Below are 23,962 nucleotides of genomic sequence, written 5' to 3' on the forward strand. Positions count from 1 at the left end.
GCGTGCATGTCGATTCGGATATGATACAACGATGGCTTCATCGTATATGGCAAGCCATGTGGGACAAACACCGCATAATATATCCGCGTATTAATTCGAATATACATGTGTTGTACATGTGTTAAGTTTCGCTTTTTGAAGCGATCTCGAGAGCCCGCCAAAACATTTATCGTTGGTATATGTACACAGCAAGAGCGGAAATGTTTTTTCGTGTATATTCTAATTAATCCGTGCATACATTGGATTTAATCTTCATATGTATTTTATTTAATACGTGTATATATTCGAATTAATACGTGGATATATTCGAATTAATACGCGGATATATTTAAGCCATATGATTGGCTCATAATATTTACGCGTATATATTCCAATTAATAGGCGTATATATTCCAATCAATACGCGGATATATTATGCAGTGTTTGTCCCATATGGCTTGCCATAATCGTATAGTGGTATACAGGGACATGGTGTCTAGTTTCAGTTTTATATCTCCATATCACCTCAGTGATCGGTAAAAGAGACATTTATACGGTAAATTTTAATTAACAATCAAGAGATAAACAAAATGACAAATAACATATAAAGTGAGAGCGTAGGGAGTAAAACGAAATGTTATTAATGTTAAAGTCCAGTACCATGTTGTTATTCGACTTGACCAATCACCTTTCATTTCAAATAATGCAGTTTTTTGTTGTTCCCTTTTCAGATTTCCTTTTTGGTTTTGATTTAACTCTAATTCGAACATATTTTTTTCTTGGGGGGGGGGCAAAAAAGTTTCAAAATTCAATAAAATAATTAATAATGTCGAAAACTAAATATCATATGGTGAGTGCAAGTGGCAGGATGTCTCTAATGGCTTGCTGAATTGTAAGCTCCGCGTGATATCACTCCCTTGTTGGTGTTGTCAAATTTCTGGAATCTGAAGTCTAACTCCAAAACAGCTGTCTTACGATATCGATTGTACACCGTATGCCGTCTTTAAGCTGTATCAACAAAACTGAATCAACACGTCTACATTTGGATGTCAATTTGCACCTATATACTACTACATACATACAGCGAAGAAGTTTTTTTTTATTGTTTAAATTTAAGTCTCAGGAAATCTGTTATTCTCTCTCACAACATGGCAGTCTATATGAGTTATTATTGCGTCATACATAGTATTCATTTGATAAAACCTTGTGTTCTCTAGTAACGTATATATAGGGTTATGAATTCATACAGCACTGTGTCCATGACTAATTGGATCGAGTATATATATGTGACTTAAATTGTATTTAGCAAAACAAAACTAGCAATGGCTCTGTATGTATATAGTGTATGATAATTAATACAGATCAATTCAAAAATCCGGATAATTTACGTTTCAATAACAAAATTATGGAATTCTACCAGAAGAGGACGACAAAACTTTGACGACTTGTTATAAGCGTCAAATTCAACACATGCAGATATGAAGATCAACCCCCCCCCCCGCCCCTCCCACCCACCCCCCACCTTCCGCGTACATTCACCCATCTCCGAAATGTTCAGCTATAATTTAGAGAAGAGAGAAATCGGAAATTGCAAAGAAAAGCGTTTCTATATAAGATATTTCCTGTACCTCGAGCGTACATATGGCTATAACAAATACGTGTATTAATGTTTAGAGTTTGAGGGTAACAAGGCCTCAACAGGCATTTGCGTCTTATGAATACGGCAATGTATGATTCATCCATCTGTATGGAGCAGGAGTTAACAAAAACCAAACTTGTGATAATCTTGTAAAGTAGACAGACGAAGCCACTTACGAATAGAAATAAAATGCCCCAAGCGTACTTTACACTCCTTTTTTTCCCTCTTTTATTTCCTATACATAGAATTTAATTACGCGAAATTGCAGTGACTTTCTTCTTTAGTATGTTCTTCCCTTTAACACTCCAGAAAGCATTAGCGTATAATTGAACCATGACAAAGAATTGGGCTGAGGCGAACCAGTGTAGATTAGTCAATCTTGAGTTGTTCACACAATATGTTTATTAACCTGAAGTAGCAGCGTTTTTATACACAGAATGCATCCACAGCAACACCTGTCAAAAATTAACGCTATTATAGGAAAGGAAATGATATTATGTTAATTCCAGACCAATATGAGAGTTTTGCTACAGGCGAGAGACAACAATATATATATATATATATATATATATATATATATATATATATATATATATATATATATATATATATATATATAAAGTTTTTTCACTGTTCTTGATTTTCCAACTCATTACGATTTTCATTTATATATATATATATATATCCCATAAAAGTGGTGTCCTACAAACTGCATGGTTTCTCCAATTTTTACTTCAACCACAGCTGTTACCCCGACGTGGTGTGTGCGTAAATATAAACAGCTGGGATTTACACATATGTTTGCATATAACAATATAGAATAAAGCCTTACTGCTTCTCGATGAATAAAGTAACTCACTCATTTTTCAACTATACACAGGATCAAAATCAGGGGGTCCATTGTGTATATCTAAGTAGTTGACTTTACGATCAGCAATTTGAGCTTAGTAGTCCCAACAATTGGTGTGCCTGTGGTGTTTAAAGATCTTTTCTTTATTCTGATGTGATAAGGCTCATATTGCCTGATTTTGTTCCTTTGGTAAATGACTTTACGTCATTATCAAATTATGTTATTTGAGTTTACTTTTCCATTTCTTATCTGCATATTTATACACTAAACGGAAAATATTATAAAAAAATTAATCAATACAAACATGTATTGATGAATTTAAAAAAAAAACTAATTTGTACCCTTTTGTCAAACGCTTGTGAAGTTTGCTCAATTCCTGCCTGTCTTAAATGTCGACATTTTGTTCATGGTATAGTTCGTACTGCCTTTTTGTCTCTTTCCTACACCCTCCCCCAACAATCGCCACCCCTCCCCCCCCCCCCCCGCCCGCCGCTCCACCATGCACTACTGATATGTTTATATTCCTCAGTTACTGAACAGAATAAATTGACACTAACCTCCCATGTCACCGAAAAGAGAGAGATTCGACCATCTTTGAACATTTGTGTTTATCGGAAATGACGTTCGGGTCGGCCTCTTACGTCAGACTTTCCCATGACACCTGTTGCCTCACGAGAGAGGCTGGTATTCGCCTATTTTACGGAATCTGTTATGTCAAGTAAAACGATTTGTCCTGTGACTTATTGTGATCTGATTATGAACACATGCTCATATTTGACATTTATACTTATAATTCACTCTACATAAGATATGCCTTTCTTATATTGAAAAGTCCTTGCACCTTTCAAGTATAATTTTTGACCCTTTTTTACGCTATATCTACATGCGAAGTTAACTTCCATTGACGACGTACAATATATGTATACAATTTTATGGCTAGCTACTCCTACTACTTACCAGCAAGTTAGAGACACGCATGTATCAAACATAAACTCCGTACGATTCCCGTTATCAAATAAAAACAACTATGACAGACTGTAGGGGGTTAAATTCACATGTTTATGCTTTTGATATGTATGTTGGTATATTGTCTTTTCTTAACGTTGTTAGTCTTATATAGTGACATTTATCATTATTGGAAGTATAATCCTATATCACTTATATATTTTCAATACTTCAAGCAATAAATTTTACCAGTAAATAGTGTCAGTGGTTGACCTTTGAAGTATTTAGCTTACCTAAACCATTGTTTACGTAATGCAAGAATGAAGCTGGTACCGGTATATATAATAAATTAATGATCTTAAGTCTGCGTGGTGATTGCAATTCGTAATACTGGGATCATGATATCATAATATTTATGTTTATATAGCACTATATCCACTTAGGTCAGCTAAGTGTTTTTCTCCATACTCAAATAAGTAGTGCATTGAGGGTAAATAGTGCATTTGAATTCTACACGAATTATGTGCATATATATATGGAGCTGCTTTGCGATCCATCTACAGCGTGAATGGAGGGAAGGAGGAGGGGGAGGGCAGAGTGCGGGTGGGATTCGAGGAGGGTACTGGAGGGTGCTAAAGATAGTGGACACGTGATGATTGGTATCATCTTCATTAATGATCATAAAGTTAACAGACATTTTCTAATCATTTTTAAATTTTCGATAAGTTTTAATAAATCGCAGTATTTATTGGTATTTAGTTCACCAATCATATGACTTGATAAAAAATTACCCAAGTTTCCCATTGCCGTCGCCTGAAACTCAAGTTTACTATATTGCTATTTTCAGTAATCGAAATGTGGCCCATAACTCTAATTGAGCAGGTATACGGTACGGTATCTTCATTTCCTTATACGGAAACTTGTGACGTCACCGGAACACAAACCGGTGGCGGTATTTAGAAACACATGCGTCCTGTAGGTATGTGCGGTATTTGAGAAACCAATGTATTTCAAGTATGGGCGGTATGACGTTTGAACATTAACTTCGTACAATATATATATATATATATATATATATATATATATATATATATAATTAAATAAATATATATATATAAATATATATATATATATATAAATAAATATATATATATATATATATTGAAACAAACTGGTTACCAAAGACCAGTTGTAAATATCATGCCCAGAGGTCGAGAATGTCAACCGATTCACATAGAGAACACAGTAACTACTGTAAATCTTAGAGTTTTGTACCACGGTAAAAACTGGATCGTGCCTATAAATATGATTATTCGGTAGCATGTGCTATTAGGTTTACAGTGAGAACTGATGATATGTGTAATTCCAACAAATGCATCAAACTGAAATAGTTGGGGTCATACGTATCCTCACTTCTTACTGTAATCCTAATAGCATATACTACTGAGTTATCAGCACGATCCAGTGTTTACTCTGGTACAAAACTTTAAGATTTACAGTAGTAAATTGTTCTATGTGTGAAACGGTGAGACTGTTTACGTTAAGCGAGAACACGAACTCATAAAATACAGGATATGATTTCCCTCAAGGTTGTAGATATATGCGTATACCTTCTTCATTTAAGCACATGCAACACGGTACACAAATGGAGCATTTGGAAATGAAAGCTATACAGTACGTATATAGTTATGTAGGCTCGACACACGTTTTGTTCCCATAATTTTTCCGTCAACTCATTAAAGCTTTTGTCATTAAGGTAACAGCTAATGACACATATGGTTATCACAAATAATGCTATTTTAGTGTTATTTCTTGATCGTTATAATTCGAATGACAAGGCTGTTGCACAATGCAAGAGAGCGTGAAGTTTCCGTGACAGTAGGGAGGCTGAACCAACGGCACACTTAGCTTAAAAATTACTTAGGCGTATAGCATCTTTGTATGAAGTTATTGATAATGTATTAACCGCTTAAGCACGAATGATATATCAAACCCCTAGCAACAAAGCTTAATAAAGCAGCAGCAAATTGCCGTGGCTGTTCGAAAACGGAAACAAACCATATACTCACTTTGCAATGTGTGAAAAAGTGTAAATTTATTGTTATCTTAAACCTAAATAATCTATCTCATTAACTTATTTGTATTCTGTGCTTGTATTTTGTCCCCTGTATTTTCTATAACTTGTCATTCAGCCTCTGAAAAAGATCCTGCTAGTTGGTTAACAGTATGATCAAAAACCCCTATAACAGGTTGGGGAATTGGTGGTGGGTGTGCATGGTGTGGGGTTTGAGTTAGACTTGCGCTTACTGGTATTCAAGTTTTCAAATATGCAAAAGAACACTATATCTATATATCTATTTATATATATATATATATATATATATATATATATCTATATATATATATATATATATATATATATATGTATATATATATATATATATATATATATATATATATATATATATATATATATATATATATAGATAGATAGATAGATAGATAAATAAATATATGTTGTTATGAACTGATCTGTTTCGGACGGATAAATGTACGGATAATTGGAACACACGAGGACTCATTCTCTCAGCAACCAGCCTTAGAGTTACATAACTATTATCATAATCAGGCACCGTGTCTTTTATTTTTCATTTCACGAGTGTTAAACTTCAATTGACAAGGTTCGTCTACCTAGCATGTACTCCCATCATTACAACAATGTAACACAGAGGGTACAGGAGCTCATGTCCTGTTGCCTTTATTAAGGCAAACGTATATACATACACTAATGAAAGCATACAAGTATGTTATATTTTATCGTGTTTCATTTACAGCCATCCGTCAATGTCTCGTTTCGGTTGTTAGGAAAACCACTGATGGAAAGGATACAGACCAATTAAGCGATATGGTCATGATGTCTTCGTCACCTGACTATATAGTCACAGGCATATGTTTATGTATGTAGGCCTATATAGATAAACACCACCTCTGTATAGGGAATTGCACGTAAAACTTGCAACGTGTGAACTATTTCACTAGTACGCATGCTTAATGGGATACTGCAGCTGGGAACGACAAGATGCTAAGCTATAGATAGATTGCATGTCATACAAATAAATAAAAAACACAGACTATGTCTCAATATATTTGTCATTGTAAAAAAACAAAAGTTGAAATCATGTATGTCAATATTTTTGATGATTATGTTTAGCTTTATATGTGTATATGCAACAATTCCTGGGGAGCCAACGTATAGAAAGCATAGGGATGCAAGTTTCGTAAGCGAGCATGGGTAAGGAATATTTTATTGACAGTATTATCTTCTTCTCATCCTTTTGCAGAAGATCGCATATGTTGTTTTTCGCGTATTGGGATCGTGATGCTACAAAAACACGTCATCACAGTGGCGTGCGCATGATATCACAGGTGGATGGAGGGGTGGGTGGGGTGGGGGGTGAGGGAGGCCAAATTCAAAATTTCCCTGACCGATTTATGAAGGGGCCTACACCTTTATGGAAGGACCAGAGGCGAATCAATAATTGTATTTAGTTACCCTGATGACATTGAAGCCGTCTCCCATGTAGGCGGGTCTATGGGTCCCCCCCCCCCAACCCCAAGTAAAACTAAGTCAGGTCTAAAAAAAATAGCGGTTCACGCAAGGTTGTGCTAATGTATACTTTGTGTGAGGTTGAACAGAAGGGAATGAGGTCTACCCCGGTGGTCTAATTCTTCCCCGGTTGAACGTTAGAGTCGGACTGCGACTGATCTACTTCCCCCGAATGACGATGGGAAGTGTGTGTGTGGGGGGGGGGGGGGGGTGGGGATGCTTTGGACACGCCACTACGTCACCATGATGACCAAATGGTCACAGTTCCCAATGTAAGGTTCGTGGGCTTGAGTTGATGCTAGCTCAGTCAATACGAGTTTGTTTGTTTTTGCGTATACCTAGATCTCGGCGGAAATTCATTTCCTAAATGAGACATGCCATGTTAAGGATAGCGTTGTTTTTTTTTCAAATGACCCTTTGACATAACGTCGAAATAATCTCATAACATGTGAAGTAATGTTTACACATATTGACATGAGCAATGACACCTTTCTTACCCACTAGTACCGCCTCACGATAACAACCAAAATCAATCGACTTGAAAGAAATCTGACTAAAATTACTTTCCAGGAAAAAGATGTGTCTGAGTTTATTGACGTTGCCTTCGTTGCCGGTTTTGAGACAGTTTCGCTTAAATTTCTGATCGTAGGGGATACCTATGCAGCTTGCTGTGTAACATATTTTTTTTTTGCTTTGTCAAGTGCTTTTAGGAACTGATACGATAGAATCTTATTTCGCTCAAATTATATAAGGGCTAACAAAACAGCCAATCAGACAATCTTAACATTCAGCCCCTTGATAGTTTCACAAATCCCAAAAAGGCTTGCAAAAGCATGTTTTGAGGAGGCCTTTAAGAGGTGGAATAGTTTATACTATGCATACTGGGAAGGGTATACAATAACAACTTCTACCTGATTATCATTAACTGTGGATATTTATGAGAAATCAGAAACGACTTCTATAGTTTCCGTGAAAAGGCTAGATAAAAAGGTGGCATTCGTTAATACTTCATGATATGGACGTATCTTACCACGCGACAGTAAAAATTTAGCCCCTGTTATTAATTTACAATAAAAGGGGTTCTTTTTAAGATGAAATAAAAACAATTATTCACTTGGGAATGATAAAAAGATTTCTCCCCAACACCTGTATGTCTGTCCGATGACGAAACGTTTAAGTTCATATGAAGCAATACAATCAATAGAAATACATATTGTATGTATCTTCAGTTAGAATTCGCGCTTTGAACATTATATTTAATGTGTCACGCAACCGCGACGAAATGTTACTCAGACAGCATAGACAAAAACAGCCATGGTTGACCCTGCCGTTTCCATACATTTTTTTGTTCATTCTACATTCATTCATTGTACATTGCGGCGTCATAGAAATGAACGTTCAAAATGTTTCACTTCTAAAATACGAGGTGTGTAGAATGCCGTTAGGCTATGGCATATAATATTAATGAGCACTTTTCTGTCCCTTTGGAGTAAAAGTGTGATTACGTTATGGACGAAGACCTGTTTACTATGTTATATATTATTAATTTTAGTTTACAACTTATATAACGTATTTTTCGCTTAGCTAGCTTTCTTACCGTTGGTAGCGCACCAATCTATACTGTCCTTCCCCATATCATGCTTCAAAGCACTCGTACTGGCAGCATGAGCAGAATGAATATCTATATCAGATAATCGTTATAGGAACTGTTCATACTGTCATTACGGGTGCTTTGAAACATGATATGAGAGGACAGTATAGAGTGTTATTTGCATTATAATCTGAGAAAGGTTAGGAACTGTTCATACTGTCAGTACGAGCGCTGTCGTAATACTAATACTTCATACTAAGGGATATCTATTCATGCTTCTTACTATCAATAATACTGTTACATTGATAGTGATTCAAGTATATGGAATTGAGTATGAAATTAATGATGATGCTTTTATTATTACATAATGACAGCTATTATTACTAATTAATTTGACGAATTAATTTGACATCGAAACTGAAGCACGCATCCGGTTCTCTTGCATATAGTGGCGACTGTGAAGCCTGCATTCGAAACAGCGCATGCGTATAAGGTACCGTACTACTTAGCGTGATCTATGCTGTTTTTACGATTCATGAAGCAGAAGCAGACAATGAGAAGAAAGGATAACAATATCTTAACTATAGCTGTATAGCCTTCTTCTTTGTACCCTAATTTGACTGTTTCCACGGTGATAGCTCATAAGCAAAAATTTTACAGTGCTCTGTGTTGTAACATACAAAAGTAAAATTCTATACATATATATTGATTATTCTAGCATTTGCTACAAATCTTGAAAGATTTTATGAAAATGTGACTCGTATAAATTTGCTTGCTTTATATCAAGAACGTAGTTTACTAAATATAATATTGACTGTTGATTCTTCCACGCGACATGGGCGGGGGGGGGGGTAGGAAAGTGTGTGTGGGGGAGGGGTACATGCCAAAGTTAATCTTCGTATTGGTGCTGAGTGCATATAACATAAGAACCAAATGATAACAATAACCGAATGGCGTAAAGAAAGAAGGATGCTTAGGTTAATTTAAAAGTATGCCCTCTACTTTTGCTATGACACACAATGATAGCACATTATCTGACAGTCATAAGACTCAAAACATTGAGCGCATGTAATGTGTTGTTATATACGTACTTTATGTGGTAGCTCGGTGGTCACGGGTCCATCACCCCCTTACTGCTCCTTCCCGTGAACGATGTCTTTCCTTGGAAAGTACTTCACATCGCCTACTTATAAAATAATTAACTTTCACGCGAGAAAAAGTTGATAATTTTTCTTTATATCTTATCAGGGCTCAGGTTATTCGGACAAGCGTTAAATGCCCCCCCCCCCCCAAATAGGTCTATACCATACTAAATATGATGTCGTGATGTATTGATGTTTCAACGCAGTGTTGATTAAAGTACGATAATAAATAAGTATTTCAAACAAAAGTAACAATTAGATTGACAGATACGACCACGTACTTGTTTTTTTCTTCTTTTAACAGCTTTGTTTTAACAAGTTATGTGTAGGAAAGGCTCAATGCGTCAGAATATGTACCAGTAATGGAAACATAAATTAACGTAAAAACTGCTGTCATATCTGAATCTGACACAAACAAGTATCCAAGGAACTACTGCAGCGGTATAGTTTGACAGATTTACAGTGTAATGAACTTAGCTATATAGGCCAAATGATAGACGAAAATGAAATGCAGTTAACATAAATTACATAAACATTATTGCAGAACATATACTGCAACTTTTAGTAAATATCATATCAGTTATTAAATGCCAAAGTATACACACGGTTACACTGTTTATATGTACGGTATAAGTATACGGTGACTGAGATGGGTAGAAGGTTATTGTCAAACCTGACGAAAGGAGGTTACAACCCATTGGCCCAGAGTCAATTAGTGACTCTTAGCATGTCATTAAGAAGTGCCTCGTTGTTTAAAGAATAAGTAAGAAATAGAGAGGAGGAACTGAGGTGCCATCTCGTCTAGAAACTTCCAAATAACGGAATTTCTGGTACGGACGACACAGTCATTCTGTCAGAAAGTTTTGAGGTTACTTTGTGGTTCGTCCGTAAAATCAAAGAAACATATGGAAATGCTCCTCGAAGTTTGCACCCTCCAGATTGCACCCGTCTTTCATTCTTTGGGGGTGGGAGGAGTCAACAACTTTCCCCAGTGCCCGATCCCTCAGTGTTGAAAGCTATGGTTATGGGAAAGAAAACAAATTTCACAATGTTGCATTTGTTCGGGTGGGGTGGGGTAGGGGGTAAGGTACTTCAAAAGGAGAATACATAAATCTCTGGTCATGTATCTCGTCCGAAATTGGCCCATCAAAAATGCAAGCTATACGCACCTGTCTTACCAAGCACACTTATCAGTTCATCAAAATATAGACAATCGCAGGAAATAAAATATGTACAAATACAATCACGAGGGAAATTAAGAAAGTGAAAAGCTGTCGTTCATCCTAATTCAAAGTAAGTAATTCTACGTAATAAAATGAAAAGAGAGGATAGTTTGTGGATTTTGAAATAATATTGAAAAACTCCTATAAATATTGATGATATTCAATATAAAAATAACTCTTAAAGAGAGTGTTATACCTATTAGCCATTCACGTGTCCAATGAACCCTGTGCCGTAGCAAAGAGCAATAAATACTCTCTCAGTAAAGGTTTTAAAACGACTTTTTTAGGTCCTCTCCTTATTATTCCTTTTTAGCTAATTCGATCGATGTCAGCAATATTGACAGCATTCATGCATCAAATAATTAAAATAAACCACAAAGTCTTGTTTTGGTATATATCGCTTCTATAAATATTTAATTCTTTCTGCAAATTGATTTTGTCAAATAGCCATCAACCGAGGTGTGACCAATGTCCACAAGGAAAATAACTTTTTAGATGGGTTAGTGTTATTGTATATTTGAGTCGTGAAAGAATAATTTAGTGTTGTTTAGCAATGCGTAAATTAAATATAACACTGAAATGAGTTTCCTAAATTGATCATTATGCGCATGACCCTCAGTGGAATGATTAATTAGTCCTGTAAATAGTATCCAAAAAGCGGTTAAGGTTTGGCTTCTTCAGTATATTTATCTAATATTTGAGTAAGTTCTGCATAGTAAATTTTTTGGAACGAACCCAAAATATTACTTTTAACATTGGAAGTATTACGAAAATGCCAAACCACACGCTATATTAAAGGTAGTGACTACGTAATGATGTGAAAAGACAACATAGTTAGCATATCAACAAACGGCCATTGATCAAAAAATAAGTTGACAAAATGCCGGAACATTGCGTTATTCGTTCGTAACGCCAAAAGACTTAAAATGCCCATAAAGTGATATTATGCGCGCATGTAATTCTTGTGACAATTATGAAACCTTTCGTTCACTATTATTATCTAACATTGGGATAACAAAACCTAAATATTGGATTGATGTTACCGGTGCATTTTGCGACGGTATGCATATACGTTTGCATAAGTTTCCTTCTACCAAAATTCTCCACATATTAAACATTTATTCCTGTACAGGTCTCGAACAATACTAGACTACAGCTTGTGCTCCCGCATTATGGATTTCAGATCACAAGTAGGTAATTAGGTAATTTGTAATACTGTCACATCGAACTTCAATAATCATAATACCGCCACACCGAACTTTAACAATCATAATACCGTCACATTGAACTTTAACAATCGAACTTCCGACACTATTCATTCGTAATGTCTTACATCGATGTGCGTACATCCAGTTGTGGACTTGTATAATAGATTCTGACCCCCATGTTCCATTATTTATGAACTCCCATTTACGAGGTTTTGTCGTTACCTGTTCACAGTATTTTGCAAATCAAACACTTGCACTAACGCCTCAGCAGACCAACTTCCATAACTGTTTCATAACTGTTTCAATACATCGCTTTACACGAAATATCGCCATGATGTATAACGACAATTGTCAAATATTGCATGCACACAACAACCAATCGAGTATCTGAAATGTAGACGTGCGCCCTCTGTTTACAATGACAACTGTGTGACCTGTCGAAACAGCCGCTGAAGGTCACGGTTTGTGTAGTTAATCTGTACATTTAGTTCGTATTCCACTGCAGTACTGCTATTGCACGTCGGTTTCACACATTTCACGTATCAAATGATCAAGTGAAGAGAATTTGTTTTGTCAGTTTCGATAAAAGGAAGTGGTTTGTTTTTAACCTGGTTGAATGCTCATGTTTGTAACATTGGCAATTCGACCATTTTTATAGTTGTTTTTATTATTATTATTCTTATCATATTTTTATTATTATTCTTATTCTTTCATCTTATTCATACTATTATTATTCTTATAATTATTCTAATTATTATGATCATTATCGTTATCATTACTTAAATAATTGCGTGATTTTTTTTTTTGGAATACATACTTTTTTAGTAGTCGCAAGTTAATTGACCTGCTTTGCTACGTGTCTGTGAGAACGTCAGGTATATGACATTGTGAATGTTTACCATCGGTAGATAGTTGATAAACTCAACGCTATCTATATGGTTTCTCCGAAATAGATATGTACAGTTAACGGGAAATAACTCTTACATCATTTGATGTCTCTTTATAGAGCTGACAGAATCTCTATAACTGGTGACAATTCAAGGAATCACATTCTTGTCATGAGTTGTGATGAATAACAAAGAATGGTTGCTAACCGATGGAGGCAACCCACTCACGCTCTAGTCTACAGTAAACAATAAAGAACATGAATAATGTGAAGCCAATTAGAACCATGCTGAAACAAGCCGTTGGCATCAAGTTTCTGCCGTACAGTATTAACATGTGTAGACGCCAACACCCTCACGACTGGTTTCGGTACAATGAGGATTAATCTATATAAGATATTACCTTTACCACTAACGATGCCCCAACCCACGTGATTTACCTATGGTGACGGAATTCCAAACTCGTAAAAGCTTTCAGCGACTAGTACACCACCAATCGCCAATATACTGGTCTGAATAGGTGACATAACCTTTCCGTTTTCGGAGTAGCTGTTGAGTCAAGGACCAATATCCATGTTGAAGGTCTGACATGGTTGTTCATAAGTAAATTAAAAGAAGTTATTGGAAAGGTCGGTTTGATTTTATTCTAGTACACATTCTTATTTACTCTGGCTTCCATATGTCATCATGCAAAATGATCTCCTTGATCACCTCTTATGTGATCACGTGGGTTCAATTGAAGATTTAATATCCCAGGGCGCTATTGCGACATTCTCACGTCGATATCATATCGTCTGGGTATCTACCGAAGACGGTTGGTATTAATACATTGGAAGGTCAAATTACCACAAAGTTATACTTTATAACTGCGGTACACGTGTTACTCAGCATTTGCTTATAGAATATTCGGAAGGAACACATGTAGTGGTGACGAAAAGAAGATCTTTTATCTTTTGTAACGAGAGAAGCTTGGTTCAAAGTAACTAATTCATCTACAGTAGATCCGCATTGCTATATGTGAGACACTATAGAAGATCGCACGTGCCTTACTCTATTGGAATGCAAGTCATCCAGGCTATAGCTGATATTGTTTATAATGTATTGAGGCAGTTGGTATAGGATAGAATCAGTGTAGATTCACAGTGATCGAAACGACACCCATACGTTAGTTTTGCATGCAAGAGAATAGTGTTTAGATGCATTTTAAAACGACGGTGGTAATCTTTACCTCCAGAACTCGCCATTTTTCATCGCTTTCATTATTGTTGATATCACGTATATAAGTTTGAACAATAACATGTTTGATTGGTAAGAAAGGTGACCGTATAATGAATAAGAACCATACAAGTGACAGTAAGAGCCTATAGAAAATAAGGAACAAACAATCAGAAAGGAACATCTTCCATAGATTTCACTTGTTTATGTTTGCAATTTGATCACTGAACCCTGAATAGTTTTACTAGTCATTTGGTACCCATCTTGGAGAGATTTTCGTTTCGTCAAGTTTTCTTCGACTATCGACATGGATTCCATGAAGAGAAAAGCCATACAATACACTATTACATTTGTAGGCCAGATCATACTCATTATTTTGTACACTGTGATGGGGGCGTTGGTCTTCAAAGCGTTTGAATTACCACAGGAAGAGTTGACTAGGAATCAAATCATCGCTGATACGCTTAGCAACCGCTCGGTCATGGTCGAAAAGCTTCAAAATCTTACGAATGAATATTATTACACTGATCGAGAGAGCTGGCGAAGAAGGGTCAATTGGCATTTAGCTAAAATGGAGGTTCGATTGGGACTAGATGTGAAGGAGTTACAGACGTCCGAAGAAAGAAAATGGAGTTTCTCCACTGCTCTTTTCTTTTCTGCAACTGTTATTACAACGATAGGTATGTAAATCGTGTGTAAATAAGTTGTGAACTAACTGTAGAAATAGTCAGAAAATATAGTAAACAACTTGTCGCCAGTCAGAAACTACTGTGCCTTTGCATACGGTGTAACCAGAGAGTAGCTGTTAATTGACTTAAAAATAAAGAATAGATTTCTTTCCTGATAACTTTATCCAAGTCAGTTTTCCGTTGCTCATTTACTTATTTAAAACAAAGAAAACTAAACCACGTCTTTGATTTTGTAACAAAAATCAAAACAAAAAAATCGGCGTCAACCTGTACAAGATACTGTCATATTCAAACATATATGGTACTCGCGGATGGGCATATAACTGCAGGTAAAGTCTTTTAAAAATGCGCAAGCAAAATGTGTTGAATTGTTTTCAACAGCCAACAGCAATGTACGTTGCCGTTCCTTGTTGTTAAAAGCATTATAGGGGGAAAAATCCAACTCTGCTGGGATAATGGTCAAACGTGGGGAATGAAATCCTCCCATAGTAGACCGCAGCTTAGCAAGGACATTTTTTACAGTAAACTATTATTGAAATTTTAATAAAAAAATCTTATGAATAAAATCAATCTTGAAGTGTGTAAAACATTTCTTTAGTAAATGGAAACAGAACTCGATAAGATTGTCCATCTATCAGTGAGTGATATGCACAACCATATCGCTATACATTTCGTAATAACGTCTATTGCGTATATGTCATTAAGCGTATGCTGTTGCTTACACCGAAAGCATAAAACAAGATGTCTCGTGGCTTATCATGGTCAGTACTCAGTGGATATAGTATAGGTTTTATTACAGACTCCGTAATTCTATTTCCTTGTCAAAATTTACTTGAATTTGTAATCAGTTCTGTTCATCCCCACTTGAATTCGTGAAAGATATATTTTTTTTAAACTTTGAATGTGCTTCTGAGGGATTTGAGCATATCCGTTTAGCAGGTACACACATTCTCTTGTTGATCACCCCCAACTCCCCCACCCCTCCCACCTTATATCCGATCAAACCAAAGCTTTTCCTTGTCTTGTCTATTGGCATCGGTTAGAGTTATCCGACTCCGTGATCAGACGGTTTAGTGGGGACGCTTGTTGGAGTGTGTATAAAAGCACGCTGTGTATACAGCGTCAGTCATGTAACATCTTCACAGTGTGGTTCTCATGCCTTGTAACGGCAAAAAAGATTAACATAGTTAAACATGTTGATAGACATTTTGTGCACTTTGGGGCACAACATGTTTGATAACTTTAAAAAACTTTACCAAACTAAAAGCATCGTCTACTGAGGGCGCAAATTGTTTTTTGGTTGATCATCTGAAAGTATTACGTCATACTCGTGACCAACTACGTTGCGACCAATAATGTATTGATACACATAGGCTACTCAAGTCCCTAATGTAATACTACCATACAGAGAAAGATATAGGCAGTGATACTCCTCGAGAGAGAGAGTCATCTTCTACATGTTCCCTAAATGCAAAAACGAGACGTTTATAAGTTGACTGTGTCAATGATAAGTCGAATTGTGTTTAGGCCTTACAGTTCACCAAAACCCGTCGTCTGTAGTGTATGGACTTTTCAAGAAACATCAAAGAAACATCAGTTAAGGAAAATTACATTCCATGCCGAATGACGAAAGGTAGTAAAATAAGCAAAAGAATGGTATTCACCTAAGGTATAAACTCACGCCTAGTCGCTTCTCCTGTTGTTGTCAGGTACGGTATTGTAACAGGGTGGTCAGGATCCTATACCCCTGTAAAAGTAGGAGAGAGTGATAACGTAGAGATTCGTCTTTAGGTGTTATACAGCAACCAATGTATTATTATAACTCATTCTTATCTCGGTCTCAATTTCGCATATAATCACTGTGGAAAGAAATAATAGAAAACAATGGTAAAACTTCTTAAATAAATTACACTTTTCCCTAAATCCGTTAGTAAAATGAGCCCGAGACAATACAAACTAATAACACAACTGTTCAGACGGTCCCTGAATGAGGAATTCCCAAGTAAACAATAATAAGGGGGTTCCCCAGTTAATACCGACTGCGCATACGCAGAAAAATGTATAGCAACCGGCGTCCAACCGTACGTCCATGTTCATCCCACAACCTTTTGAATTTACTTTTATAGCGGTTGCAATCATTTTGGTTAAACACGGAATTTTGCATCCAGGTAAAACACACATGTCATAAATTAACCTCGAAGCACCCTAGCACTGCATTATCATACGAATAACTAATGTAGATGCTGAATTACTAATGAAATATAACAAACAGTACTACGTTTTATTGGCTACAAGTGCAGGCGATCGATCGCCTCCTGGACTATACTAACATGCACACTTATAACATTAGGTCTGCTAATAGCGACGATTTACTTCTATCCTGATATTTACTACAGTTGGGAGTCGTTGACTCTGATTTACCATTAGTTAGGAATAGTAACATGTTTTACATTTAATGATTAGTTTATTGTTTGTTAAATGACCATAAATATTTATCAACCTACCTGTGAAGTAAGAGAGCTGGATAACGTATAGATTCGTCTTTAGGCGTTACACAGCAACAAATTTATTATTGTCGCGCGCCCCCAAATAACAAATACTTTATAGTTAATTTTCATAGGGGGTTGATAAATCAACTCTGTTACAAGTATAGGCATATAGATCCTACCATAGGTAAAATAAGCACAATCAGTCACCGTCTTTCTCATATACGGACCTATCCTTCCTTACCTATATAATCCTGTAAGGAACTTTAAGAGTTGGAAGAGAGCCTTGAACAAGTCCGTTTTTCTTCGGAGGTGTTTTTTGTTGAACAAAATGTGGCAATTTCATGTTTCTTCCCCCCCTTTTTCAATTAGAGATGGACTCTAGAGCTGCATTAGTAAAAAGAGTACCATGCAATCGAACGATAACTTTAGTGTTTCGCATACCTCATATTCCGATGGATTTACTATAGTTTTCTTGACACTTTTGCCAAACAACCAACACCGTGACGTGGAACAAGTTGGGACAAACTAGTCGAAAAGTGGGGGTAAGAAGTTAAACTCATGATACAAAAAGTAACAGGTCATAACTTCGATATGTAAAAATGGTATATGTATAATTCCGGATACAACGGTCGGTTTTTTCAGATGCAAATTGTCGTGAGCATGTTAAACATTTTCGAAATTTCGAGTTTCATATAGCATATTGAACAGAATATCGAGAAGAAAGTGAAACTTTTGATTAAACAGTCGACGTCTTGAGACGAACTAGTCGATATTTGAGACAAAAAAAAAATTAAAGGCTTGAAAGATAAACTGTCAAAAGTCACGTTTTCTCAAATTACTTATTTGTTTACCATTTACTTATGTGATAACCGGTATTATGTCCGGGCAAAGAAGTAGTTTGAATGAAATCGACTTTTCTTGTCAAATAAAGTAATTCTTTTCGTGGGGAGATATTTTATCTATTCCGTGCATTGCAATCTGACTCGAAGTAAGATCCGTGGAGTTTGACAAAAGTGCTCCAAAGTGACAACTCAACACATCCAGCTGTTTTCATGACATGACGCCGTTTCAGTTACGCAGTTGGTGATGGGGGTGGAGATGATTTATATGTACCGCTTTGATCATTACATGAAACTTTTAACAATTCGCGCGATGTGTCATTTAATTATCATAAGCATAAACTGAAATGTTCGAATTTTAATATAATTTGTGGTAAGAATTTATGTTACCATGTCACTAGTAAACCAGCATATATAGTTAGCATAAGCTTTACTATATATATATATATATATATATATATATATATATAGATAGATAGATATGTTGAGACTAGTTGAGACTAGTGGAACACTAGTAGTTGTAACTCGGAGTTTCACGCGTTGAGCGATCATCAGACAACTATATATATATATATATATATATATATATATATATATATATATATATATATATATATATATATATATATATATATATATATATATATATATATATATATATATATACTAATAGACATGTTATATACAGTAATAGACATTGCCTAAGGATACTCTCCATTTCTGTGAACCTGACTACAAAAGTCTGACGTCACGCGATTACGTAACCTATACCGCCATTACCGCATGTTCTCCAATCAAATGCATTTTTTTTGTAACTGAATCACTGTGTTCTGCACCTGCTCGTTTTGCGTTTTGTACACCAGCGGTCTCGTAACTCGTTTTGGCCCGTCGTAAAAAGTTCGGTGATTCGTAAGGGTTTTCCAGACGTCGGAAAATTTATCTACAGTTTTCGAACCTTGCTTACGGAGATCGATGGAGATGTTTTGTTAACCTCGAATCCATACAGTATCTCAAACTATCTTTCATGCATTCTTGGCATCGATTCGGAAGGGTGGGGCCTGGTGGGCGGGGGTCTGGTGGGTGGGGGTCTCGTAGGTCGTGGCTCAGTCCTGATGAAGGATTCAAGGTCGTATACTACATAACGTTTGGGGGACCGCTGCTATAATTACATCAATACAAAACAGTTACATAAATTGATCTTGTATACGATAAAAACACTATTACATATTGTACCTGATATCTCTAAAAATGAAGACATTTAATTTCATAGAATAATTTTTTTTTGGGGGGGGGGGGGTCTATGATACATATTGCCTAGACAAAGCTTCGTTATACTTGCCACTGTACTTGAAATAGGCAGTATGTCCACGGGATATATCGTACTGTATAAACGGTGCACGCATTTGGTTTATATGTATGGCCGACAGCTGCTGTTATAATATGATGTTATTTAACGCTGGAAACAAAAGCTGAAGTAGGATGGAGGATGGCATTTGAACAATCTTACCCCTGGATCATTTAAGTTAACGATTAATTGGCTGTAGCATTGATTGCCGGTAAAGTATAATAAAGTCAGGCTTGTTTATGACGGTATTGAGTTAAAACTTGGTATGAATACGTGCTGACATCGACGTTAAACTATACTATAGAATGTCAACAGGTTTACCTTAGGCGCAAATGTGCAAGGTTGGTGAAGGTGTGAAAAAATACAGAGAGAGAGAGACAATGATTGTCGACGAATGGTTTAAGCTAACTGAAATATGTAAGCGTAGGAGAAATGTCAAGTTATGCATACCACATATATAATGTCAAAGTTCATGAGCGTGCCAGGATTTGAAGGAAGCGCATTCTTTCCCTTTTAATCCAATGATTTATGAACTTGATCGGAAATAGTTCTGTTTGATACGGCAAAAGAGATAACGGGCATTGCTAATTGATTTAATTTATTATTATCAAATATTTAGAAGTTTATTTGAAGTGACTGAGCGATTTTCGGGTGATAAAAGCAATATTCGTAATATGTTTAATTTAGAGTTGTGAATTAAATCAAATGGTTTGTAACTCCAGAGTAGTCAATTACTTGGTTCCCAAGCTACAAATCGCTGGTTTGTATTTAACTATTAGGTGGAGGGAGAGGGGAGGGGATTACAAAATGTGAGCTTTAATTTACTCACATGGTAATTATATTTCCAACATAAACTGAAAAACTCGAGTAAATATGAAACAATGAGACATATTACATTATTCACGTTTTGTACATTCATTTTTTGTTGTTGGTGGAAATAAATATTTTTACATTGGGGGGGGGACCAAACTCCGGGGGCCAAGTTGATTAAACTATTCGTCCCCACAGTGGGCTGAACCGCGGAGGATTCGGGGGGGGGGAGCGATTCCTGTCTCGACGGTGAACTCTGCATGTTTGCTCTGTTATCCGTACCACGAATATGTTATCTTATGTGCCTCACCATGCAGCAGTCATTAAACATTCTGTATCAGTTTCTTTCCCACTATGATTGTTATGAAGACCTTTTAGATTCTGTCATTAAATCCCATCTGTTACCGTGAAGAATGTGTAATGTAAACTTCAGGGAGACGATGCTCCTTCAAACTCAACTGAATATTAAAGATGATAGGTCGTCTCGTTATTTTAATCAGGTAGCTGCGGTTTACGACAGTGGAAATAATCTTCTGTGTAGTGTCATAATGATAACCACGATGCGCCACTTATGATGCAAGTGTGAACAGCTGCTTATTCTTTAAGTTTTACATGTAGACAACATTGTATACTTTACGTTCATTTACGATGCATTTACGATGCAATTTAATTTCCCAACTACTATACTCTCTGCAATAAAAATAATGCAAGCACGTAACCATGCACATTTAAAGAAATACTCAGGTGGCTGCATTGAGTCGATCGTTCTACAAGAAAAATGTTGGACTAAGTTTTGCGACCCCGGTTTAAAAACCACAGCTTCATATATGAATTCGTGTGGCGAAGTTATGAATTTTTCAAACTTAGTGATAGTTTTGGAAATTAATGCATCCGAGAACAGCAGAGTGGATGATACCATCATCAGAGCAATTAAGCTTAAGATGCTTATTCTTTTTTAATATTGACATAATTTATCCACAGATTAAATTTTTATATATCTACTATAAGTTGCATTTTGTTGACTTGTAAAATACAGAGAACACTCACAGGTAAAGCGCGTATTTTACAATGTGTCACATTTCAAGGAACAATAAGCAGGTTTTAATAGGACGGTAAAGCGTTTATTTTACATCAGCCATAATGACATCATTGGCCACACGTTGTGATCTATTTTCTGGAGTATAACAGCTCGGGTTTGAAGAGTCGAAATAGACCACATAATATCAACAATTTCTCGACCTAGGGAAACGGTATTGTGATTTTTATTATTATTATTTTTTTTATTATTATTATTATTTTAATTAATGGTCTCTTAAAAGTAAATGTTACATTTTCAGCAATCCCGATATTCCTTTATTAGCAGTGTTTGTGTGTTTCATCTCGTTGTCAAACACAACCACAGCAACGTCTTTTCTAAATCCAATTCCCTAAAATGCAAGAAACAGAGGATACACGGGTAAAACTATGAAACAATAACAGTGTTCGTCAGTCGAACGATTGTTTATAACTTGCATTGTTACCAAAGTACAAATACAGATTTAACCTTTCACTGCAGCACCCGATAAACATCATGAACTGTAAGGTATAGCGTTTGGTAAACAGATCAATGTCATCCTCTGTTTATAGTGAACGTATCATGCCTCTGCTCATAAAATAATAAACATTAGTAAGGTTTACATCCCATACAATAGTTTAATACTAACAAAGCTCAGTTTTACATGATCCCAATGGTATACAAATGCAGCTCACATCTGCTGTTAAGAACTTCAATATTATGAATTTAATCCGGTGGAAACTATTGACGTTACTAGGATTACATCGCTATCAAAATAATTCTTCACCTGTGGCAAGCAACTGTTGAAAGCTGGAAACTCAAAGGTCATCAGTTATTTGCTCACAAGTATATGTCAAAAGTCAAGTAATTGTCATATTCATATTAAAACTTCAACAAGTATTTCAGAGCCCATCGCAAAACAGTTTTACTCCACATTCATCCTTCCATGAATACATGAAGAGTAAAAACGTCTGGCGAGTACGTGTGAGCACTTTTTAATAATTCGGGGAGAGTAGGGGAAATTCATTGTAAAGAAGGCGTGGTTCAAGGGTGGGAAGAGTGGGGGGCGTCTCCGCTTTGCACATGAAATTTCAGGAAGTAAAAAAGACATAAGACGTTTATTCCACCCTCGCGTTTGAATTTCGGCTTACATTATTCTTTACAAATCTTTATAATTTAATTCATTACAGTTTGTAATTCCAATTAATTTGCGTACTGTGGGTCATTCAATGGCTGGTCATACATGTTATATGAAAATACGTTCACGTATCGTTTTCTCTTTGTCTTAACCATCCTTCCAATCCTGTGGTCGAACAGAAGTGATGACGATTTCAATATTGTTTTTTTCTCTCCGAACCCAATGCACGTCATATCACATTACATAAACAGCTCAGACAAATTCCTGGAATGAATCTACAGACATTGCGATGAACCAGATAAGACTTTACCCGCCAGCCTGCAGGGGTATTTCCACCAAGCCCTCATGTCTGTTCGTCTAATATCGACAAGTTTATCAATGTAATTACATGCACAAAACATTCTTCCCTTGACATTGATTGTGGTCATAAAAAAAAGAATGACCAAAGAAGATCATACCACTAACAAGACCTCCCGTGATAATTAATCAAAGTAACCACACCTTTGAAGAGGTTACATACCTCCTGGATGATGTGAAAGATAGTCTATCCACAGGACAAGCGATTGCGCACGTACTGCAGTGAACGGACAATGATTAATATCTGTGTTCACAAGTATTCATAGTAACATCAACTGAACAAGACTGCCATCGTTGAGTTTGTGGTGTATTCACATCATGCTTCTAATGCTTCTTTTTGTTAAGCCCATAATTCAGATAGTACCTCTTTAATTGTTTTTTTGTTTGTATCAGTTAAGGACATTACTTAATGCACGTAAAAGACAAATTGTTAATGAATTACGTACAATTTTTATGTATTTACAGAAAGCAGTCATTGGGGGAATTCCCGTTTAGAGAGTAAGCTGCGTCTTACATCATCATGCAACTATTGAACTAATCAGTCACTATTATGTATGGCCTGCGTGTAACAGTACATTATACGGCGGTATAAACCATTTAGAGAATTGTTCTAATTGTTTTTCGCTGAAGTGAAATATATATAAAAAAAAACTAATGTTAGCCAAAGAAGGAATGGTTAACGAACAAGGCTCTGCGCGACACAATGTTTAAACAGAAATCAAATCAAATGTTAAGTTACTTAAAGTAATCTTAAAAATGATCTTATACTTAAAAAGTACTTACAAAGTCGAAACAAGTTAACTTGTTTCGTTTGACAATTTTTGGTGTTTACATTTTTGTAAATGGAAGAATAACTGTTTCTTTATAATTACTGGCATTTTTCGTGTAGAGCAATTCCGTCTTGACAGAGCTGACACATTAACTTATGACGAATGAATCCACAATTATAAAATATAAG

At 35.9% G+C, this 23,962-nt stretch overlaps 2 protein-coding genes across 5 annotated transcripts in view; one reads left to right on the forward strand and one right to left on the reverse strand.

Annotated features, from left to right (window-relative positions):
• The window catches only part of LOC139967327 (uncharacterized), a 40,603-nt gene extending 37,431 nt beyond the window's left edge, over positions 1 to 3,172 (reverse strand). The window contains exon 1 of the mRNA XM_071971008.1: positions 3,026 to 3,172. Within this exon, the coding sequence (XP_071827109.1) occupies positions 3,026 to 3,032 (7 nt within the window). The 5' untranslated portion in view covers positions 3,033 to 3,172. The remainder of the gene's footprint in view (positions 1 to 3,025) is intronic.
• The window catches only part of LOC139967326 (potassium channel subfamily K member 18-like), a 49,859-nt gene that overhangs the window by 24,737 nt on the left and 1,160 nt on the right, over positions 1 to 23,962 (forward strand). The window contains exon 1 of one of the 4 annotated variants that reach the window (XM_071971006.1): positions 13,920 to 14,963. The exons of the other annotated variants lie outside the window; for them this stretch is intronic. Within the exon in view, the coding sequence (XP_071827107.1) occupies positions 14,591 to 14,963 (373 nt within the window). The 5' untranslated portion in view covers positions 13,920 to 14,590. Of the gene's footprint in view, positions 1 to 13,919; positions 14,964 to 23,962 lie in introns of those variants that run through there. 4 annotated transcript variants of the gene reach the window in all.

This window comes from Apostichopus japonicus, chromosome 5, assembly GCF_037975245.1.
Source record: "Apostichopus japonicus isolate 1M-3 chromosome 5, ASM3797524v1, whole genome shotgun sequence".
Taxonomy (NCBI): domain Eukaryota; kingdom Metazoa; phylum Echinodermata; class Holothuroidea; order Aspidochirotida; family Stichopodidae; genus Apostichopus; species Apostichopus japonicus.